General features: G+C 43.0%; 1 protein-coding gene across 2 annotated transcripts; it reads right to left on the reverse strand.

The window, feature by feature from the left end:
• Positions 1-12: 12 nt before the first annotated feature.
• igf2bp3 (insulin-like growth factor 2 mRNA binding protein 3) lies at positions 13-18109 on the reverse strand. 2 transcript variants are annotated; one of them, XM_086063270.1, is made up of 16 exons: positions 17430-18109; positions 16641-16701; positions 12395-12443; positions 9543-9594; positions 9312-9375; positions 7616-7894; positions 7404-7538; positions 7110-7232; positions 6889-7024; positions 6283-6408; positions 6046-6114; positions 4364-4483; positions 4199-4273; positions 3975-4106; positions 3791-3904; positions 13-2895 (listed from the first exon to the last, which is right to left on the reverse strand). In XM_086063270.1, exons 1-16 carry the CDS (start codon positions 17602-17604, stop codon positions 2791-2793), a joined length of 1815 nt encoding a protein of 604 aa, XP_085919396.1. In that variant the 5' UTR covers positions 17605-18109; the 3' UTR covers positions 13-2790. The 2 variants fall into 2 exon arrangements, with proteins under 2 accessions (XP_085919396.1, XP_085919397.1); XM_086063271.1 differs by lacking the exon at positions 6046-6114.
• Between the last annotated feature and the right edge of the window lie 1878 nt (positions 18110-19987).

The following is a 19987-nucleotide window of genomic DNA, read 5'->3' on the forward strand; positions in this document are numbered from 1 at the left end:
AGGCAACCAAAATTAATTTTTTTTGTCCTTTATTCAGAGGCATTTGACAAGTGGAACTGTGTGAGGGGGTGGTGAAGGGGCACAAGCATGTTTGCAGACGGGGGGGGGGGAGGGATTTTCATGCTGTAGTTAGATCACTTTCCCAAATAAAAGGAGGCGGGGAACCCCGATCCCTGAAATCAGTCCCATAAGAGAACGTTACACAGCCAAGAAATGCTAACAGAAGAAAATGGCTACCAAGAAAACAAAATAAAACAGCAATTGAGTAGCATTTTGTGAAAGACAAAGGGAAACAAGACAGGACTTGTATCTATTTTGTAGTCGTACAAATTAGGAAAAAAAGGCAGGCCCTTTAAAAAGAAAAAGAAAAACTGCATTTTCTCATCAACTATTGAAAGCTAAATCAAAACAGGTGATTTGACCTTTTTTTCTCCACAAAAAAAACAAACAAAAAGTTCAAATACAAGGAAGCCACACCACCAAAAAGAGAAAGCAGAAAGACATGGTGATGGTCGGAGGAGTTCAATTAAGCCAAAAGAGTACATATAAATACTGATTTTTTTTTTTGTTTTTTGGATCACTTTCGATAAATTCTCAATTCTAAAGAGTACATGATTTTTATTTAAAGTTTTCATTCATATGCGGGAGAGGGATTAAATTCTAACAAATAGAATGCCTCTACTTCAAATACTTGTCTAAAGAGGTAGATCAAAACAAACTGCGGCGAAAAGGGCGGGGGGGGGGGGTGTAGGGAGGGGGTTCATTTTAAGTATCACTTGTGCCACTCAGTTAAGCGTGATGTTAGAATGGCGCGTCCGTGTGGAAAGAAGTGTTCCGGAAGGGGAGGGGTGGGATGGGCTTGAGGTATACGTGCGCGCTGGCGCTCAGTGGGGGGCAGGGAGGGGGCGGGGGGACGCGCTTAGTGGCACAACAGCCGCCCCCACCCCGCCCCCTTTAGCTGAGGTAGACTGCGTTCTACTGTGGAAGCATGGATACACTCAACTTCTACCACAATCAACATATTTACATTCGGCATGAAGATACAAATGAAATTTTTCCGAGTCTGCTTTTTGTACTTCTTATCCCTCCAAAGTCAGTCTGTGTGACTAAAACAACGTGAACGTTCAAATCATGTTTCGCTAGAGCAACTAAAAAGAAAAACGCATCCATCAGTGCGACTCCCCCTACCCTCACCATGCAGTGATCGACGTTAACGTAGACTTGATTTAAGTTTGCTAAGCTGGTCGGGCTCGGGCCTCGTTGTCAAGTCGGGAGTGCGGGCGCAAGAAGCGTGAGAGTCCACCCTGCTCTATCTAACCCGGACCACAGAAAGGAATTGTATTTGATGGACACATTAAAGTACCATTCCCGATAAAGTCAATCCCAAAACTAAATGGCATTGCTGTAATCATGTACGGTTGGCATTGATTCGCGCGGTGTTTTGTAATTTTCTTCAAAAAACGAGATGGTTGGACCCTCAGGGGAAAAAACTGAGGCGATTCTCTCTGGATACTCGTGTCAGCCGCCAGCTGAGGTGTGCCAACTCCGGCTCTGGGGCTGCTATGTACAAATAGACGTTATGTACAGGGTCATCTTTAGTCACTCACACACATGTACAATGCCACCATAAAGCACTAGAGTTGAAGGCAAGGGTCAGTTGGCAGCCGACCAAAATTTTAAATTTTTTCTTAAAAAAATAAAAATGTTCAAAGACTATCAGCTTTATAAAGTATACAAAATACCACAAAAGCAAAATAAAAAAAAAACGAAAGGAACATTTTTTTTCTTATATAGTTATATATAATCATTTTTTTTCTCTTCTGAGGTACTAGATCCTGAGGTAGTTAAGTAAAATGCATATTAAATTGGTTTTCCTGGGCAGCAGCATTTCAGCACCATTTCCCAAAGTGTCAGTCGCGGCGCTGCCCTCACCTCTAAATATATATATAGATATATATGTGTGTGTGTATGTATGTATATATTTATATATATATTTTCATCTATTTATTTAGGACTATCTATAAAATGCATCCGAATTTATAAAATGCCACTTTCATTAGACGGGCAGGACACCCACTTTATAATCCACCCCTTTAGGGGTCCTGGCCTCAAACAATCTTTCCCCTAAACATGGCCCTACCAATTTGAGCCAACTCTTCCCCCCCCAAATAAACCTCTGGCGGCCCCAACAGGACCGTGAGAGCAATGCCTTTTTTTTTTCCTTTCAACTCATGAGAAAGCTTCATTAACCAATTAAACACTGAAAAGTATCAACCAAATCTGAAGTCAACCAAAACATCTTTGTCGGGTTTGAAGTACCGCACCAAAGAGGTGATAGGCGGGGGATCCTCATTTCTTCTTTGTGTTGCAAGAGTTTAAAATTAAAAAACAAAAAAATGGGGGTAGAGGAAAAAAAAAAAAGATAGACACGCCCTTGGGGGGAGGAGGAGAGCGGTCGAGGGGGTGCGTACAAGTGAGGGCAAGGTGACGACGGGAGCCCTCCGATACATTCCTACAGTGATGCAGAGAGGTGAGGTTGGTGGAGGTTTAGAGAAGAGGAGTCGGAGGAGGAGGAGTAAAAGGTGGGTGGGGTCTCTTAGCCACACTTCAAGTGAGGCATGGGGAGGGGGGCTGGATGTTTTGGTAGGCTTCTAATAACCTTTGACCCCTGAGATGAGCGTTCATAACACCTCGTCGTCGAACCCCTGGACTCCACCGCATCCGTCCAGCCAACCGTCTTCACGAGTCAGGTGGCTTCAGTCACCGCTTCCTCCAGAGCACGCTGGGACGTTACTTCCTGCGGGGCAGCGGAGGCTGTTGGCCCCCGGGCGCCGGCTTGGGCTGCTGCTGTCTTCTCACCTGAGCCAGGATCTCCTGAATCTTCCTTTGGGCCAGCTGGAGGACGAAATAGTCCATGTTTAATGTACGCCTGGCTGTGATTTTTCCAGAAAGTTTTTCTCCAAGCAGTAACTTGTAACTCGATGCAACTTTTAACCCAGCTTTAGCATAATTGACTCCTGACCATCCTTTACAGCAGCAATATTTCAAGCAACGCACCACTAAGTTTGCAGACTATGTGAAGAAGACAATGCACGATATATATATATATATATATATTTATCTTGACAATGTGCGGCAGTGTTGTTCGCAGACATGTTTATACAAGCAGTGCACGTTGGGGAGGATGCACTTTGAACGACAGCATCTAGCTGCCCCGCAAAAAAAGACTTTCAAATTTTTTTTTCCTAAGTAACAAACTCAAATTAATTGTAAAAAATGCTATGCAGCCATTGTGGTGAAAAAAAAAAAAAAAAGAGAGAGCCAAATAGGGCAAAACAACACTCAATTCCTCATCTATAGTCACAAGCTCCGGATAGCGACCATAACGGACATACGATGACAATTGAAGGAAATTAGCAGCACCCCAGCCCCCCACCCCCAAGGTATGGTTGGTGTTACTACAGATCCTCATTGTCAACTCCCTGTGTAATAAATGCTGTACATTGGCTAATAGGAAAGTAGTAATTGATGTTTTTACAGGTTTCAAAGCAGCAGTAAGCCGGAATCCCTACACTTCCAGTGCATTAAAAAAAATGTTTTTAATAAATCTATAAACCATGTATTTTTAAAGGGTAATGTTCCGAGACAAATTTGAGATCATAGTGGTGGGTATATTTAAAAAACGTTTTTAGGGTCGCATCCTTTAGGTGCGCATTTTCACTATTGACAACAACATTGATCTTTATTCAAAGTAAAGGCTCTGAAATACAACTTTGCAAAGAAGACCCACCTGACATGCGAAGAAGTGTCCACTGATTTTGACGATGACCTGGTCGTTCTCGTCTGGAGTCTGGTCCCTGGGCACCACCACTTCAGCGCAGGTCAGGTTCTGTAACTCGTTTACCTACGACACATCACACCAATCCTTAGAACTGCGCAACTAATTTGATGGGCCCTACGTGCCTTTCAGTTACCGTTTTTCCACCCTTTCCGATGACGCGTCCAGCAGCGAAGGAGGGGACCTTGATGTGGGCCTCCAGTTTCACCTCCTCTTTAGGTCCGAAGAAGTTCTCCTCCTTCAGCTTGCCAAAGATGCGACATTGAGCCTGCCGCACAACAGGGGAAACACGCAGCAATTAACCTGGGCAATAAGCTTTAAAGAGACCTCCGTTTATTCATCCATGCGGGCGAACAACACCTTAAACTGAGCCTCTGGTGGTCCGACAATAATGACCATCCTCTGTTTGGGGTCCATTCCTTCTGCGGGGGCGATCTGAAAGAGATGCGACGTTGGGCAACCGTCCACTTCGAATACACGTTTTGAGGAAATGCTGGATTATTTTAAGATGCGTGGCCGACTCACTTTGATGGAGGCGCCGGCAAAATGCGACAGCTGCTTGATGTGTTGACCCTGTTTTCCAATGATGGCTCCCACAGCAAGCGCAGGGATAAACAGGTGGACCGTTTCCGACTCTGGGTGTCCCTGTTGAGTGGGAACATATTACTTGTAATTGAGCCGGGATGCTGTCGCTCAAAGCACCGCTGAGGATCTGGGTAGCTCTTTGTAATGATTCTGTTACTGTTAGCCAAATAACACCACTGCTTCTGCCAATGTACTTAAAAGATACAAATACCATGCCAACATATAAAGTACAGTATTTTTTTTTTTTTAAAGAAAATAAAAAAAAGTGTTTGTTTCCTAATTCAGAGTTTTAAAAAAAGCTATTCAACCAAAGCAACAGGTGGCGCTATAACTCAACTTTAAGGCCAGATCAGTCTTAAGAAAAGCATGAGGGAAATTAATTGAAGTTACTCCTAAACATTACATATGTAAAATTTGACCAACCATTTTCAGTAAACATATTTAAAATCTCAAAGTACTCAAACCCATATCAGGGTTATTATATTTCAGAATTTTCAGTTCAGTTTGTTTATTTTGTTATGAGTTTTGTTTTTTTAAATTCAGTTTTTGTTTGTTTTCAGGGCGATTCTTTTTAACTTGATTAGTTTTAGTTATGTAAATGCTTAGTTTTAGTTAGTTTCAGTATTAGTTTTTTTTTTTAACGTGTATTCTGTTTAACATTTAATACATGGTAAAATGAAAAAAGTAAAATTTCTTACCTAGTGTTGCATTTCAGCTGAGTTAAATGAAAAACTAGGAGAGCCGAGCCATTGGAGCCAAAAGTCAAGCAGGCAAAATTGTCGCCTAGGAAAGACGTCACCTGAAGGTGCTTTTCTATTGGCTGTTGCTAGATGACATCACTTCCGTGTGAAACACGGAAATAAATATACTTAATATTACATTTAGAATCAACCCCAAAGGCTCATGTATTAATTTTATTACCAAAGACTAAAACCAAGAACATTTTCGCTATAATTATAGTTTGTTTTGTAAACTTAAAATGTAGTTTCAATTAGTTGTTATTTTTTTAAAGCATTTTGATTTTGATTTGATTTTGTTAACGATTTTTATTTTATTTTAGTACGGTAACTTATTTCGTTAGTTCGTCAACTAAAATAACCTTGACCCATATTGAGAAAACTGCACATACTTCTAAAAAGGTTCGCATGTGGACAGTTTTTAAAGCATAATGACTTTCCAATCGGATCTTAATAATTGCTTCTGGATCATCTGACACCTTAATATAATAACAGATGCTCTCATGCAAAATGCCACAGCGCATCACTCGCTCCTACTCAAAGACACAACCAGCTTTCCCCAGTGCTCAAGTCAATCACACACAAACATTATAGATTTTGGATTGAGACCAATACACCAATCAATACGCCAGCTCAGGGCCAACAACTTGCTTTGACTGCCCTTCATGTCAAGGTACTTCTCCTTATCTCGAGCTCGACTAAAACACATACAGCAAAGAAGCCAAGGAGCTGCTGGTTCCCGGGCTCGCAGGTTAAAGGTCGCACATGGATGAGGGCCTGAAAGCTCAAGAGGTCGCGGGGCAGCTAGAGACTGTTAGATGCAAGCCACCGTGTCAAGCGAGCAGCCGCAAGCCGTGCAAAGCTCTTTGGGACAGGTGGACTTACGGCGAGGGGCTGGCTGCTCGCCGACATCATAGAAGCCCAAAACGGACCCTCGCCCCCGTAAGGACTGCACTACAGGAAGAGAGAAACATCAAACGGGATTGCTAAGAACTAACAAATGACAGATATCTCACTGGCCTGGCCCAATCACGCCCGAGTGAGTCAAAGCACCTGCTTGTGCGGCATGATCAGAGTCGACACGACGCGCTAATAAACAGCATTTGACAGGCTGTCACTTACTCCAAACGCTGAGCCGCCAGCTCCGGGAGGAGGGACATGGGACATGGATGGACCCATGCCAGGTGTGCCACTGGGGAACAAACCCAGAGCGTTCAAGTTTAAGCCGGGGATCAGGTTGGACTGGAGCTGCAGAGAGAGAAAGTTACGTTGATTGGATTCAATTTAGGGGTGCTTGATCACCCCCAAAAAAGGTGAACCCCAAAAAATAAAAAAATCTTTATGCAGCTCTACTCGTCTCAACACGGCATTCTGATTAATATTACCTTGTGGAATATGTGTTAAGCAGCCAAATCCACCAGTTTTTCTCCATCTCAGTGGACGGCCATTTTGCCACTGCTGACACAGCTCACCTGATTTCTGAAGCCGATCTGTGATTGGTCATTATCTGTGCAAGTGTTAGCAACTGTGATGTCATTTTCAGTCAACAGCAAGTGGCAAAATGGCCACTCCCCCGTTGTATAAAAACAGGTGGATTCCACTCATATTCCAAAAACACAATATTAATCACAATAGCAGTCTTTACACTAGTGGGGGCACAAACATTTTGTTAAAAAAATAAAAAAAATTTTTTGACTTTGACTAAAATATGAACGGCAGATCACTCACGTTCATGGCAGCCATGTCGCTCTCATACGACTCTCGAATCTTCTTCATCACTTCCTCCTCGGCTCTCGCGCATGCCTCGATGGAGCCCTTCACTGTGATGGTCCGCTCGGGGTTGTACAGGGTCAGATCCTGTAGACTGCACACATCCAGCAGTGTGAGAATATTAACTTTAAGAGCAAGCCTCAGCAGAAGCCGTGTGGCAAGTATTAAGAAGATCTTACGGCGAGATGGTGATTTTGGTCCCTGTATCCTGCTCAATTTTCTTCAGGTTTCGTCCTTCCTTGCCGATTAATCTCCCTACAAAGGTGTTGTGTACTAGAACCTTCAGTGGGATCTCCTCAGTACTGCAAGACAAACATGATACATTTACAATAAACATGAGTTGACACAGGACCCTAACTGATGTGCATGTCTATTTTTAGACTTCTAGTGGCCTTGTTTACTTAAGAGGAAAAATGGTCTCAAATGATGTCAAATGCTTACATTTCGAGTGTCTAATGAGGGTGCAAACTCACAACTTTGTGTCTAGTGCTTCCTTCTGCATGATCTCCATTAGGGTTCTGCAGGCGTTCGAACAACCTTCGGCTGTGGAGTGAATCGTGATGGGCTTCTCTGCGGCACCTGCATTCTCTTTCCTGTGAATGTCAATCCTGGAAGGAAGGATTAAAAGCAATGAGATTCCTCGCAGCACAGCAAAAAGAACCAAATTCCACCTTGCGCCACTAACTTTGAGTGGGTCTGTTTTGTGACGTTACGGATCGTAGCGCCTTCCTTGCCGATGATTGCCCCGACGAACTGCGTGGGCACCAGCATGCGCAGCGGGATGTCCGACTGCACTTTGGGCCGGGCGCCGAGGCTCGGCGAGCCCGACCGCGGCGGTCCGCGAGAGTTGAAGCCTCTCCGACCTCCTGCCGCAGGACCCTCTGGTGCTGCGTTCTCGTCAGGGATGTAAGACACCTTCAAAGCGCAGTTCTCCATCATGGAGCCGTTGAGCTTCTCAATTGCCCTAAGAAACAAAGAGACGTCGTTTAATTGCATTAGAGGGGATATGAATTAAGTGTGCGGGGAGTAAACAAAATCAGATTAAACTGCAGGATACTGTTTGAATTAGATCCCTTTTTAACATCTTAAAGGATACAAGCAGTAGCGTAAAGCTCGAGCTGCAACATGGGCCTTGTTTTTAACACAACGATAAAAATCTGTGGTATCTAAAGATGGAGTGTGTGTTATCAGACAATACTCCGTCTTGAATTCTGGCATGTTCTCGTGCGTACAAATCACTCAGTCATCAATAAATTATGTACACCTTGCCCAAAGTAAAGTCTCCTAGTAAGGAGAGTGTGATAGAAAATGGATGGAAGGACAAAATACGCTTCAAACGGGAGGAGGTGAAGTAAAAAATGTTTTTGAAAATAATAGGTTCTGTGGCCCCAGTAGTCTAAACACTGTATTCTGATTTATATTGCATTTATGGAACATAGCAAAATCCATATCGGGGCGGCCATTTTGCCACTTGCTGTCGATTGAAGATGACATCGAAGTTGCTCAGGGCTCAGGCAACATCCAATCACGGCTCACCCGTTTTCTGAAGCTGAGCTGTGATTGGTTGTTACCTGAGACCTGAGCAACATTCATGTCATTTTCAGTCGACAGCGGCAAAATGGCCGCTCCCTGAGGTGGATAAAAACGGCTGGATTTTGCTTCATAACTCTTATTCCACAAATTTCATATTAATCAGAATGTCATGTTTAGACTAGCGAGGTCACATAACATTATTGTCAAGAAATGTTTAAGGTCGACTTCACCTTTAATAAGAATGCCGTGTTTAGAGTAGTTGCGACGCATAGAACATATTGTAAACATTTTTTTTTTTTACTTTACTTGCCCTTAAAAACCCAAGTCCAATCAAGAATTTTCTTTGCAATATATTATGGCTAGTGGGAAAGAAAAAAATGGGCTATGCATGCAATGCATAGTGATAAGCAGAACAATTGTGTATCTACCTTTGATGAAATTTTAATCCCGTGGTGAATTTTTTTCTAAGGTAAAATATATGCCTTGGCTCAATAAATGTTGGGAAACATTGGGCTAAGAATACATTTTGGCCCTGTTTTATCAAGTGAAGCCGCTTGTTTTTGTCAACCTTGATTTATACACAGATTGCTCTGATGCTGGGACAAATGCAATACATTTACAGTAACAATTCCATATAACATGACGTGAACTACTCTCCAAGCAAGTGTGATTTATGTACACTAGGGGGCACTAAATGGCAAATTTAACCCTTTTTGATTCAATCACATTGGCTTTCCTGCAATCGCATTTGGCAACTTGACTTTTAATGAATTAAGCGTGCTGCAAAGACGATGACAATTATTTCTAGGAGTTTGGAAGGGACCATGCGTGCGCGTGTGTGTACTCACTGCCTGGCCTGGTCCTTGGCTGCATATCGAACATTGACAACTGCAGTCTCTGTGTCAGTGTTGACTGAAGGAGCACACAACAGAAACATTCACTCATCATCGACCATTTACTAGCCTCACATAGAACTCAATCTCCATTTATATATATATATATATATATATACATATAAAAAAAGGACCTTCTGAAGTTCTACACATTTAGCAACCTCTAAATCGCAAATGCGTATTCACCTTGTTCACAGCATTCTACAGCACCATACTGGGCCAGCACGCCATCCAAGACCTGCGAAAAGGAAAGCCGTAATTAGGATGACGGTGGGCTTTGACTGGTACCTTTTGTTGTTGAGGGTAAGACCATCCACGGGAACTAGTTTAGATGAGCCACATTAAACGCTATAGGAGTTTATATAGGTACAACATACAATTTTTTTGGAGGGGGGTGGGAGAGTATCCAATAATTAATTTTTGCTGGATCATTCTAAAACATTTTGCACAGTAAATAAGTCAATCTCTAATCAAGGACCACTACAAAATATAATCAATCACAGCTAAATAATACCAACATTTTTTAAAAAGCAGACATTTTATACAGTGATTTTATTATATCGTATAAGTGCATTTAATGTTACGGCTGGTGAATGTTGAATGGGCTGCTTTGGTTGAATTTATCCCACAAACGAGCTAACGTTCGCATTGTATGTCAACTGGGGGGGAGGGGGCTGCTCCTTCGAAAATCTCTTCTATGGAGCGACGCATCAAGTTGGCCACCTGGAGACCACGGGATTTGAATTCATTGATTTGGTCAACTGTGGGCGAGAGGGGGAGCAAAGGATCCAAGCAGCGCCGAGACCTTTGACCATGCTCTGTTGAACCCGAGGCCACACCCCCAAAGAGCTCAACCCCACTTTCTAGCCAACAAGACAGCACCCCCCTCCCCCCCATTCCACGCACACACACACACCCCTGAGGCAACCCACCAACCAAGCAGCCTCCCGCCTCCCCTGCCATGTCAACTCCAAGTCATTGGCTGCGCCTCCAATGAAATGCGGCGCCTGACGCTGGCTGCTGGCTGGCCGGGCCGCCTGCCGCTCTGCCGGGACCGGCCAATGAGAATCCAGGCCATTCAGGAAAAGGGTGGGGTGCATTCCAGCAGAAAGAAGGGGCTGGGGGAGGGGTGCGAGCTCATGCTACACATTCTGTGAATCAGAGCACATGGACGGGAAGGAAATGGTCCAGGCCCACCCACCCACTACAGCTTGTGAACACGCCACTATTCTCACCAGCACGCTCACGCTGAGGGGCTGCACGCACCGCCACCATTGTCTAATCTACCTGATAAGATACATACAGGGCCTTGGCATCAAAAGATCCCAGATTAGCCTATTTTTTCCCCTCTAACCCTCCCCCTTCCTCCCAAGGGAGAGGGAGACCTCCTCGTCACCTTTGGAGAAAGCAACCAGCTCCCCAGGCTACATGCTAGCAACACGTGTGGAGCTACAGTTTTAGCGACATGCGTGGAGGCGACGCCAGCCCACGGTTTCAAGAAAATACACGCCGAGCCGGTCTACGGCCATTTAATGGCAGGCTGAAATTGTAAAATCATCACATCATGGTTACCATATGAACAAGTGTGTCATTGAGGAAATTGTGAATTATTCTTTCCCAAATGGAACAATAATCTGAGCAGACTGTCACGGCAGTGAGGAGTTGGAAGGCACGGTTGGTGACTTAAGACAGATAGTCAGCTATATACAGGAGTTTAAAAAAACAACACTACAATTAATTGAAGCTTTACCTTTCAGATATATCCCTGTAAGGCAAGTATATTGACGTGGACTTCAAAGTGAAGCCAGTATGGAAAAAAATATGCGGAATTTAAATGTAACACTTTTGCCCGGAAGGACACATGCACCGCTCGCACAGATTGTTGCTCAATTCATACCAGTTTTTATTGTTGTTGGAGGGTGGAAGAGGATTTTCAAAATCAAACTGTACCACTAGTTAAAACATACTGTTCATTAGTATGTTTGCTTTATAATTTGTATAGGTTGCTTTCTGCCTAAAGATGTTTTTTTTTTTTAAATACATAATCCTGACATAAACTGCACATATATTTTTGCGTCATAATACAACAACCCCAGAATCTTTTAAAATTAGCTTGTAGTGGTAAAGGACGCAAGCATACAAAAAATTGGTACCCTTTAATTTTGCACAATTCTATACCAGTAAACATGAAAGGACCCAAGTAGTTAATATACAGTCGTATAATAGCTCCGAAACACATCCCCCCCCCTCTTTTGTATTTAATATTTGTTTTTTATCTCAGTCAGGCACATCGTCTCTTTCTCTCTCACACAGACAGACAGACAGACAGACAGACAGACAGACACACACACACACACACACACACACACACACACACACACACACAAAACCCCTCCCTGACTGTCGATGTTTCTACATTAAATTCATTCATGAATTGGGAATGGGCACCAAGTGGTAAAACAACAAAAGTTATTTCAGAAAAAAAACTGTAGTTCTTGCCTTGGTCTCGACAATCAGATTTTTTTTATATATCTTTTTAGATCATATATTTAATCCAAATTTTTTTTCTGTATGTGTGCACACACACACACACACACCCACACACACACACACACACACCTTAAGCTTCAACACCAGCACTGTCATTAATTCTGAAACACATGACGTGGTTTAGCTCATGAAACAGACGCACCATACAAAGTGTGAGCCAAGACGTATCTCTGCACATTTCTCCTCAAATACAACCAACATCTCCAGATTTGTTGTGCATTAAAAATTCCGCGGCTCAAAATTTGAGCGTCACAATGTCAAATCATTTGTTCCAACCACAGTTGGCCCACTACTTGGTGAGCTCGCTTGGCCTGGGCTTGAGGTGCAGCCATGTGCAAACCGATCAAGCATGTGCTACGTCCAAACGCCCCCCAAGAAAGGGGACGAAAGACTACCCCAAAAGGCATATAAATAAGAAAAAGGCCAGTTGGGGTGCCCCCGAGATGTACCAAAGCATAAGAACATTACAGTAGCCTGTTAGCACTCACCTCCCACCGCATGTCAGGCGGGATGTTCCTGATCTGCAGCTTACAGCTCCTGAGGAGAGAGAAGAAGATGGTGAAGGATAGATAACAACTTCACAGAAGTTCTGACTAATAAGGTTGTTGTTTTTTTATTCAATATAAAAATAAAAAAATAAAAAGTAGCACCAGAATTTATTATAGCCACGGGAGGTCCCTCACATCCTTATGGGGAATTTTTTTTTAGTGTAATCTAATTTTCCATTGTTTGGGAGATATCTGTGTCCAGAAACTGCAGATATGATGAGCAATTATTTACAGTATGAAATCAGCAGGTGCAGAGACCCTCATGTTCAGAATGTATCGATTAAATTCGATTGGGCGGTTTTAATTGAAGATGAGAGAGCTTTATTTTTAAGAAGCTAAAAATTGTACTATGCCTGTTTGCAAAGGAGCAAAGGAAGTGTATGGAAAAGACTCAAAAAACAAAAACAAAAGTGAAGTCAATGATGACTCGCACTTTTCCAGGATCAACCAACTGTTGTATGGGGGGGGGGGGGTCAACTTGAATGGGGAAGAATGAAATGTGTGCACTTGTTCATCCAGCAAAGATGAGCGGAACTACTAACAGTGCTGACTGCTTCGAAAGTCACGTTAGTCATTAAAAGCATTCGGGGGACAGCAGCGCAATTAAGAGGAATACATGCGGCGACCGGACCGCGAGACTAAAAAGTAGCAATGAATGTTTGAGGCTTTGGACTGGAGTGTTTGCCTGCAGGAGGGCGTTGTATAGAAATGGGCGGCCACTCCAAAGTCCGTCTGCCTGTTGACAAACCTGAAGGGCCAGGATGTACATGAGGTGTCCTCATGCTCGCACAGCAATGTGGGAGACCCAAAACCAGATCGAGCAAATTTATGCATGTAATAATTTTTTTTTTTTAAGCACATTTATGAGCTAAGTTGCGTTGCTTGAACACTTCTATTTTTTATTTTTTTAACACTCCCGTGTACGTTACTCATATTTGACACTTTGACTGCTTGAATCTTAAAATGGGTAAATGTCAAAGAAAATTCACAGATAACCTCCAAGAGGAATTCCAGGCTTTTCCGGCCAACTGTGTGCCATTCCTGGCTGATCCGTCCCACCACCGGCACCCCCTCCCGCCTCCTCCCTCTTACCCACACATTCTGTATGCTCTGCATTGCGGTGGGAACGCCATGTGAAAAGTGCAAATGCACCAGGGCCGACCTATAGCTCCACAGACAGAAGAAGTCAGGCAGGGTTAGGAGGGTGGGGTGGGGTGGACCGGACTGGAGTGGGGGTTGGGTTTGCTATACATTCCCTGGTCCCCATGCAGCCTTTGATTTGGGGATGGGTGATTGGGGTGTGGTGGCGTAGGGTGGAGGGGGGACTAGTCCTGTTTCAGGCAAGGGTAACAAGGGCCCACTCTACTCGGTGGGGGTGGGGCCCTGTTACCATGGACACGGACAAGTCCACTGACAGGAACATGTAGAGCTGGGCTAAAAGTGGGAGGAGGAGGGGGGCAGGGAGAGGAGTGACTGGGGCTGGTTTGTCATGTGATGGCCGAGACCTAGCCGGGCTCCTTATCTACTTTTCCAATAAACCAGCTTTGTACATGCTAACCAATGGGCCCCAAATGTTCAAAAGGATGGGAAAAGATATGCAATCCACACGTTTAAGAGAGAAAAAAAAAGAAAAAAAGAAATCAAGATGGGGCCAACAATATGGCGGCACTACAATCCTACACAAGTATCTAAAGACAATGTGTACGCAATGCTCGTCCAGCCATCAAGCTATTCAGGTATGCACCGGTTCCGACTGACTGAGAGACACTTTGGCCAGGTTTTGCCGCCCGAGCCGCCTCCCACACACACACACACACACACACACAGGGCCTTAAATGCTCGCTGTAAACCCCCCTCCATAAAAGAGATACACATTCAGGGCCTTGCTTTTTAGGACGACTTATTTTGTAAGCTCTCTCAGAACATTCCAATGAGTTGAATATCTTCAGTCAGACACTATGAGGTGACTCAACTGAAAAGACTGTTGCACATTTGGGTCTTCGCCGCCCCCACAAACCTCATTCACAAAATACGGAGAAAATCAAATACAACGGCTACGTTGATGTGATGCTGTGGGTAGATTGTAGGAGTCGTCGTACAAGGGGCCAGATTCATAATCCACCCCACCCCGCCACCCACATCTCTATAATTTTTTTTGCAGGTGGGGCCCCATGATGACCTTGTGACCCCAAATTCTTAAACCAAAGGACCATCTTTACCCCATTGTTCTCTTTCTATTTTTAAACAGACACACACGAGGACTCAAATGTGTTAAAAGTGCAACAGTAAAAGCATGTGTAAAATAAATAAAACTATGAGTTTAACAGCAGTATCGCACACACACTTCCCTCATATAGCCATGCCATTTTTTTTCATTCTGTACATGTGACTCAGCTGGGATTTTGGGTTGTGCCTGCTTCATTTTATCCCCACTCCCCCCCAACACCCCCCCCCCCCCCCCCCACACACACACACACACACAGAGATGACGCTGAGAGTTAACGCAGACCGTATATAATAATCACAAATTAAACTACAAACGATTCATGGTTCACAGTTGTAAAATATTTTTTCCCCATTAAAAGTAACAATTGGTAGCAAAAAAAGACTCACTTTTCATTGATCAGTCTATTATTTTAAAAGTGTTTGGTATTTTTTACTGCATAATTTACATGTGTCCTGGGATTTATTTTTTTTAACACTGACTTGGTCATAAAATTAGTTTCTATTTAACACAGAAGACTTCAACGTTAACCTCTGTCACATTTTCTCCCGATGAAACAAGTTGTGTAATTTTCCCTAACTAAAGTTTGCTATTGCTGGAGACCCGATTTACCATATTTACAATAAGCTGTGTAGCGTTTTTTTTTTAAACATTAATAAAATGTCACCACATGTTCTGTGTTAACCCCAAAATGGACACTGTACATGCTTGCATCTTTCCTGACAGTTTATAGCACTTCCCCTTTTCCTGAGGAGTCCAAAGGTTAAAGACATGGTGATTGGCCAGGCCCCCTCCTCCCATCCCTCCCCCAGCTGATATTTGCAGAATGCAAAGAATGGCCCAGCATGTGTGTGTCTCCCATGTTGCCTATACCATCCTTTTGCTCATGAAAACGAGTTTAATTTCACAGGGTAAAGGTTTTTGCAATGAGGGCTGAAATGTGACTCTGTTACTATATAAAACACACACTCACGCACACACACACACACAAAATTGACACAGACACGAGAGTGACCAAATGATTAATTTAGCACACCCATCTAATTATTTAACACAATTTTTAGCCCCATAACGAAAAAAAAAAACGAAAAAGAAAAAACTTTCATCACATTGTGGTGGGGGGGGGGGGGGGGCAAACTGATAAAATTGTTATCAGTTGCAGGTTATACACATCTAAAAATATTTAATATCACACACATTGTGTTAAAATTTATTTTTGCACATTTCCAATGTGACTTAAGTCATCTTAGTTTGGCAGATAATTCAAAGAGGCAACACGTTGCACAAAAAACACACAATAGTGTAGCCTTAATTAGAATAATTCAACACGTTCGATCACAATCAAATTTCAAAATGGAAACTTGGAGGGAAAAAAAATGCTACGGGGGATGTGGGTGTGCCATTTTCACAAAATAAGTAAGCAAGGAGCCATTTTAGGGCAAATATGCCAAACGCAAATACAATGGGAAATGTGGTGGCGGGTGTGCAGTTGTGCAACGAGGTTTTGCGTGACTTTAGGGGCCCCAAGGCTTCCCATTATGCTTTTAGCGTCCATCTCGTGCAAGGCGAAAAAAAAAGAAAAGGGGCGGAAGCCAGCAGTGACTGAGCAGAACCTTCAAATGGACGACTCCATGAGGCCTGTAACGTACGAGCGTTGTCTCCCAGAACTGCATTTGCGTGTGCAGCCTTCACACATGAATGCGATCTTTTTTATACCCAACTCGTGTGCGCACAAGTTTTTTTTTTTTTTTTTACAAGTACAAGAAAAACGGGACGGTTGAGCCCAAAAGGCAGCACCCCACAGTCACGGTGGATAGGGGGGGAGTAGCTCCAACAAGCCATACGCCCCTTTTCATTGACCCCCCACGACATTTAGGGGGGGAGGGGGCCACATAAAACATACGTAAAAATAATAAACAAACTTTCAGGGGGGAAAAAGCCACGATATAAGTTATAACCTACCTTTGACGTTTTGGCACAGAGTGTTCCACATCGAGAAGTTTCCCATGGAGTTCAACTTTACCTAAAAAATAAAATAAAAATAACAAAATATGCAAAAACAATCATGCATTAAAACGTTGCTTGTGAGGCATTTCTGCTTTCTCGTTTAATTCAATAAAACAAATCCACAGGCGTGCATGGGGGTATATTAGCAAGCAAATGTCTTTACAAGGGCGAGTTGCAACGACGAAACAGGTTCATTCAAAAGCATTCGGCTAAAATATCACCCCGTTAGTGACGAAGGGAACTAAAACATTTCATATACAAAACTAGTGTACCTAGAGCAAAAAAATCAAGTGTGTGCGCCTCATAGTTGGCCTACATTTGAGCAACACAATTAAACCACCTGGTGTGTCAGCATGGGCAAAATGGCTACACAACAAAACGAGCGACTTGTGACCACAGGAGAAGGCTTGTGGGACTTTTTCAAAAGACTCTTGTGTTTTACTACTATTTGTGATGGTTCGAAAAGCTGCAACACGCTCACACACACACGACGACCTCTAACCCGAACCCAAGCAAAGGCCTGCAGCAAGGTTCGACTCCCCAGCAGAATCCAGTCGAGATTATTTTTTGGGGTTAAGCAATTATTTTTTTTACACTTGTTTTAAAACACACGCATACAAAATAAGATGCATATATAAATAGAGCAATAAATCCCAATCATAGACAATGAACACATGCATTTCTCATAGGGACCACATACATATACACCCAAAACCCACTTTCACGCCGTTGCAAACGTCTCACCTGAAAGAACATCGATGGCCTTCATTGCAGTCTTCTCATCAGGACAGTCCACGAAGGCATAGCCGGTTTTGACCAGAAAGGGACCACTGTGGGCAATGTTCCACGTCTCGAAGATAGTTTCGAAGTCCTCCTCGCTGGCCTCGGCGCTCACGTTGCCAATATATAGCTTATTCATGTTCACAACCAACAACAAAAACAAAACAAAAAAGAACCACCTCACGGCTCCGACAGCGGGTGTGCGGCGTTTGGAGTAGCCCCAAAACAGAAAAAATGAAAAGAAATCCCCTTTCGTACACTACGGAGTGGACAGATAGATTTAAACTGGCAGCCTCGTAGTGGCTTCGCGCTCCCTCCTCGTCCCTCTCTCTGCCTCTTTCACCGCGCAATAAATAAACGCTTAATTATTAATCTTCCACGCTTTTCCAAACGACGATGGGCCGGCTAGGGAAGGGAAAAAAGGAGGAGAAACTACTTTGTGTCTTCCTCCGAAGAGACGGACAATGTCATACACACACTAAGGCAGGCACCCGCCTCTGGGTCGACTCCAACCAAGAAGAAGAAGAAGAAGCGACGAAGAAGAAGGGGAGGGAAAAAATCCGCTTCTATCCGTTTTCTTTTCTTTTTTTTTGAATGAGCCACGTGTTCAAACTACAAATCAACCGACACGTGAGGAAACCCAATTGCTCAATTAAGTGTTTGGGATTGGGGAAAATTGCTCGGGAATCTGGGGTGGGGACAGTTGAGGGGGAGTGATGGGGTTTTTTTTCAGGGGGGGGGGGGGAGAAGAGAGGATTGGCGTAAAAAGGAAAAGAACCTGAGCAGCGTTGGGAAAAAAGAATGTTCCGTTAGAAGCTGCAGTGTCTTTACTAGAATCACATTCGTGTTGCTTTTTTCTCTGCGTTAAAAAAAGAAGAAGAAAAAAAGAAAAACTGCTTCGCTCTCATTGGTCGCTGGAGCTATAGTAAAACGTGCGCGCGCACACGCACGGCTACGCCGCTTAAGTAGAGTGATCACACACACAAGGACGAAAAGGGGGGTGGGGCCATTCATAAATGATGTTGCACTATTACATAGCTAAAATAAGACAAATATATGACATCGGGATTGGAAAAACAGATAGAGCGTGACCCGTGGTCCTCACTCGGGCCCTCGCGCAACGTGGGAATGACACGTATTCCTATTCAAATGAGGGCGTCCATTTTCCCTCACACGTCTCCCCTCCCTCAATACTCAACCAAAGTCAAACAAACTCGCCCGAGTGGATCATAACCACCCCGTGGCTATATTTAGTTGCTGTATTCATTCGGTGTAAATGCTTCCACGGTTACATTTTGCAACTAGTTTGAGCTCGGGCTCGGCCATGTGGTTCTCGGCGAAGCCTTGGCTGCCATGTTGGCTGCGGGGGGGAGGGGCATTCAAACATGGCGTCCTAACGTTCGGCCCAATGGAAACTCAAGATGAGCATTTTGAAAACGTACACATCTGTTACGTGTAGTCAAAGGTCACGACAGACAGGCCATAATATTAGGTACATTTGCACAATCTGTTGCAGTGTTTCCAAAACAATCTACACTGTTTATCACAATTTATTGAGCCAAGGCTCATATCTTCCATTAGGGAAATGAGGATTGAATTGTTCTGCATGTCACTATACATTACTTGCATACATAGATGAACAAAGATACAGAATTTATAGTCAATAAAATCAAAAATAATTTTTGGACCAGTTTAGCAAAAATGGTTCATAGTTAGGAATCTTTAACACAAAAGTACTGCCTTTATAAACCTACACTTTTTATGTTTTGATTTACAAGTACTAATTTCATTTGAAGGTGAGACATTTTTCCATTATTTCATAGATCTGATACTCTGTGTGATGCAGTGCAGTTCTACACTACAAAACAACAAACACAGCTCTAATAGTGTGAATCAAAACTAGTGTCAGACCTAGCATGTGCATGTATAGTAAATGCTACCAACTGTGTCTCGTCTCAAATTCACATATAGCTTATCAGTCACTGTACAGTTTTGTATAATTGTTGTTGAACTGTTTTTGGTTTATAATTAGAATGTTTAATAATAATTTGTCCATCTGGTGTAGCTAAATGCCTGAATATTAGAAACTGTTCTCAGTATTAGGTAATTCAGTTCAAATGTGTATGTGTATTGTATGTATTGTGTATGTGTATTGTGTAACACAATCCAAATTGTGTACGTAAAATTGTATGGGCTACTACACTACTATCATTATTAAAAGAGCTATATCAAATGTGTAAGCTTGAATTAAATTGTCTTTTAGTGTATATGTAATCAAATACTGTATTGCCACTTTCTCAACTCAAATTCATGTATGCAGCAAATTCTCTTTACAAAGTTATGCAATTGGTAATCAGTATGTTTAATGCCTATAGTGAGTTAAAGGGTTACCTATGTACATATCAATGTATTTTAAACAAGTATAACGGTGATGAATAAAAGTCAGTAATCAAAAACTGCACTTTTTGGTAGATGGGGCAGTATTTCCTGCAGCAGTGGTAGCAGCAACATAGAAAACCAGA

Source organism: Leptonotus elevatus, chromosome 19, assembly GCF_054856555.1.
Source record: "Leptonotus elevatus isolate MCC_2025b chromosome 19, RoL_Lele_1.0, whole genome shotgun sequence".
NCBI lineage: Eukaryota > Metazoa > Chordata > Actinopteri > Syngnathiformes > Syngnathidae > Leptonotus > Leptonotus elevatus.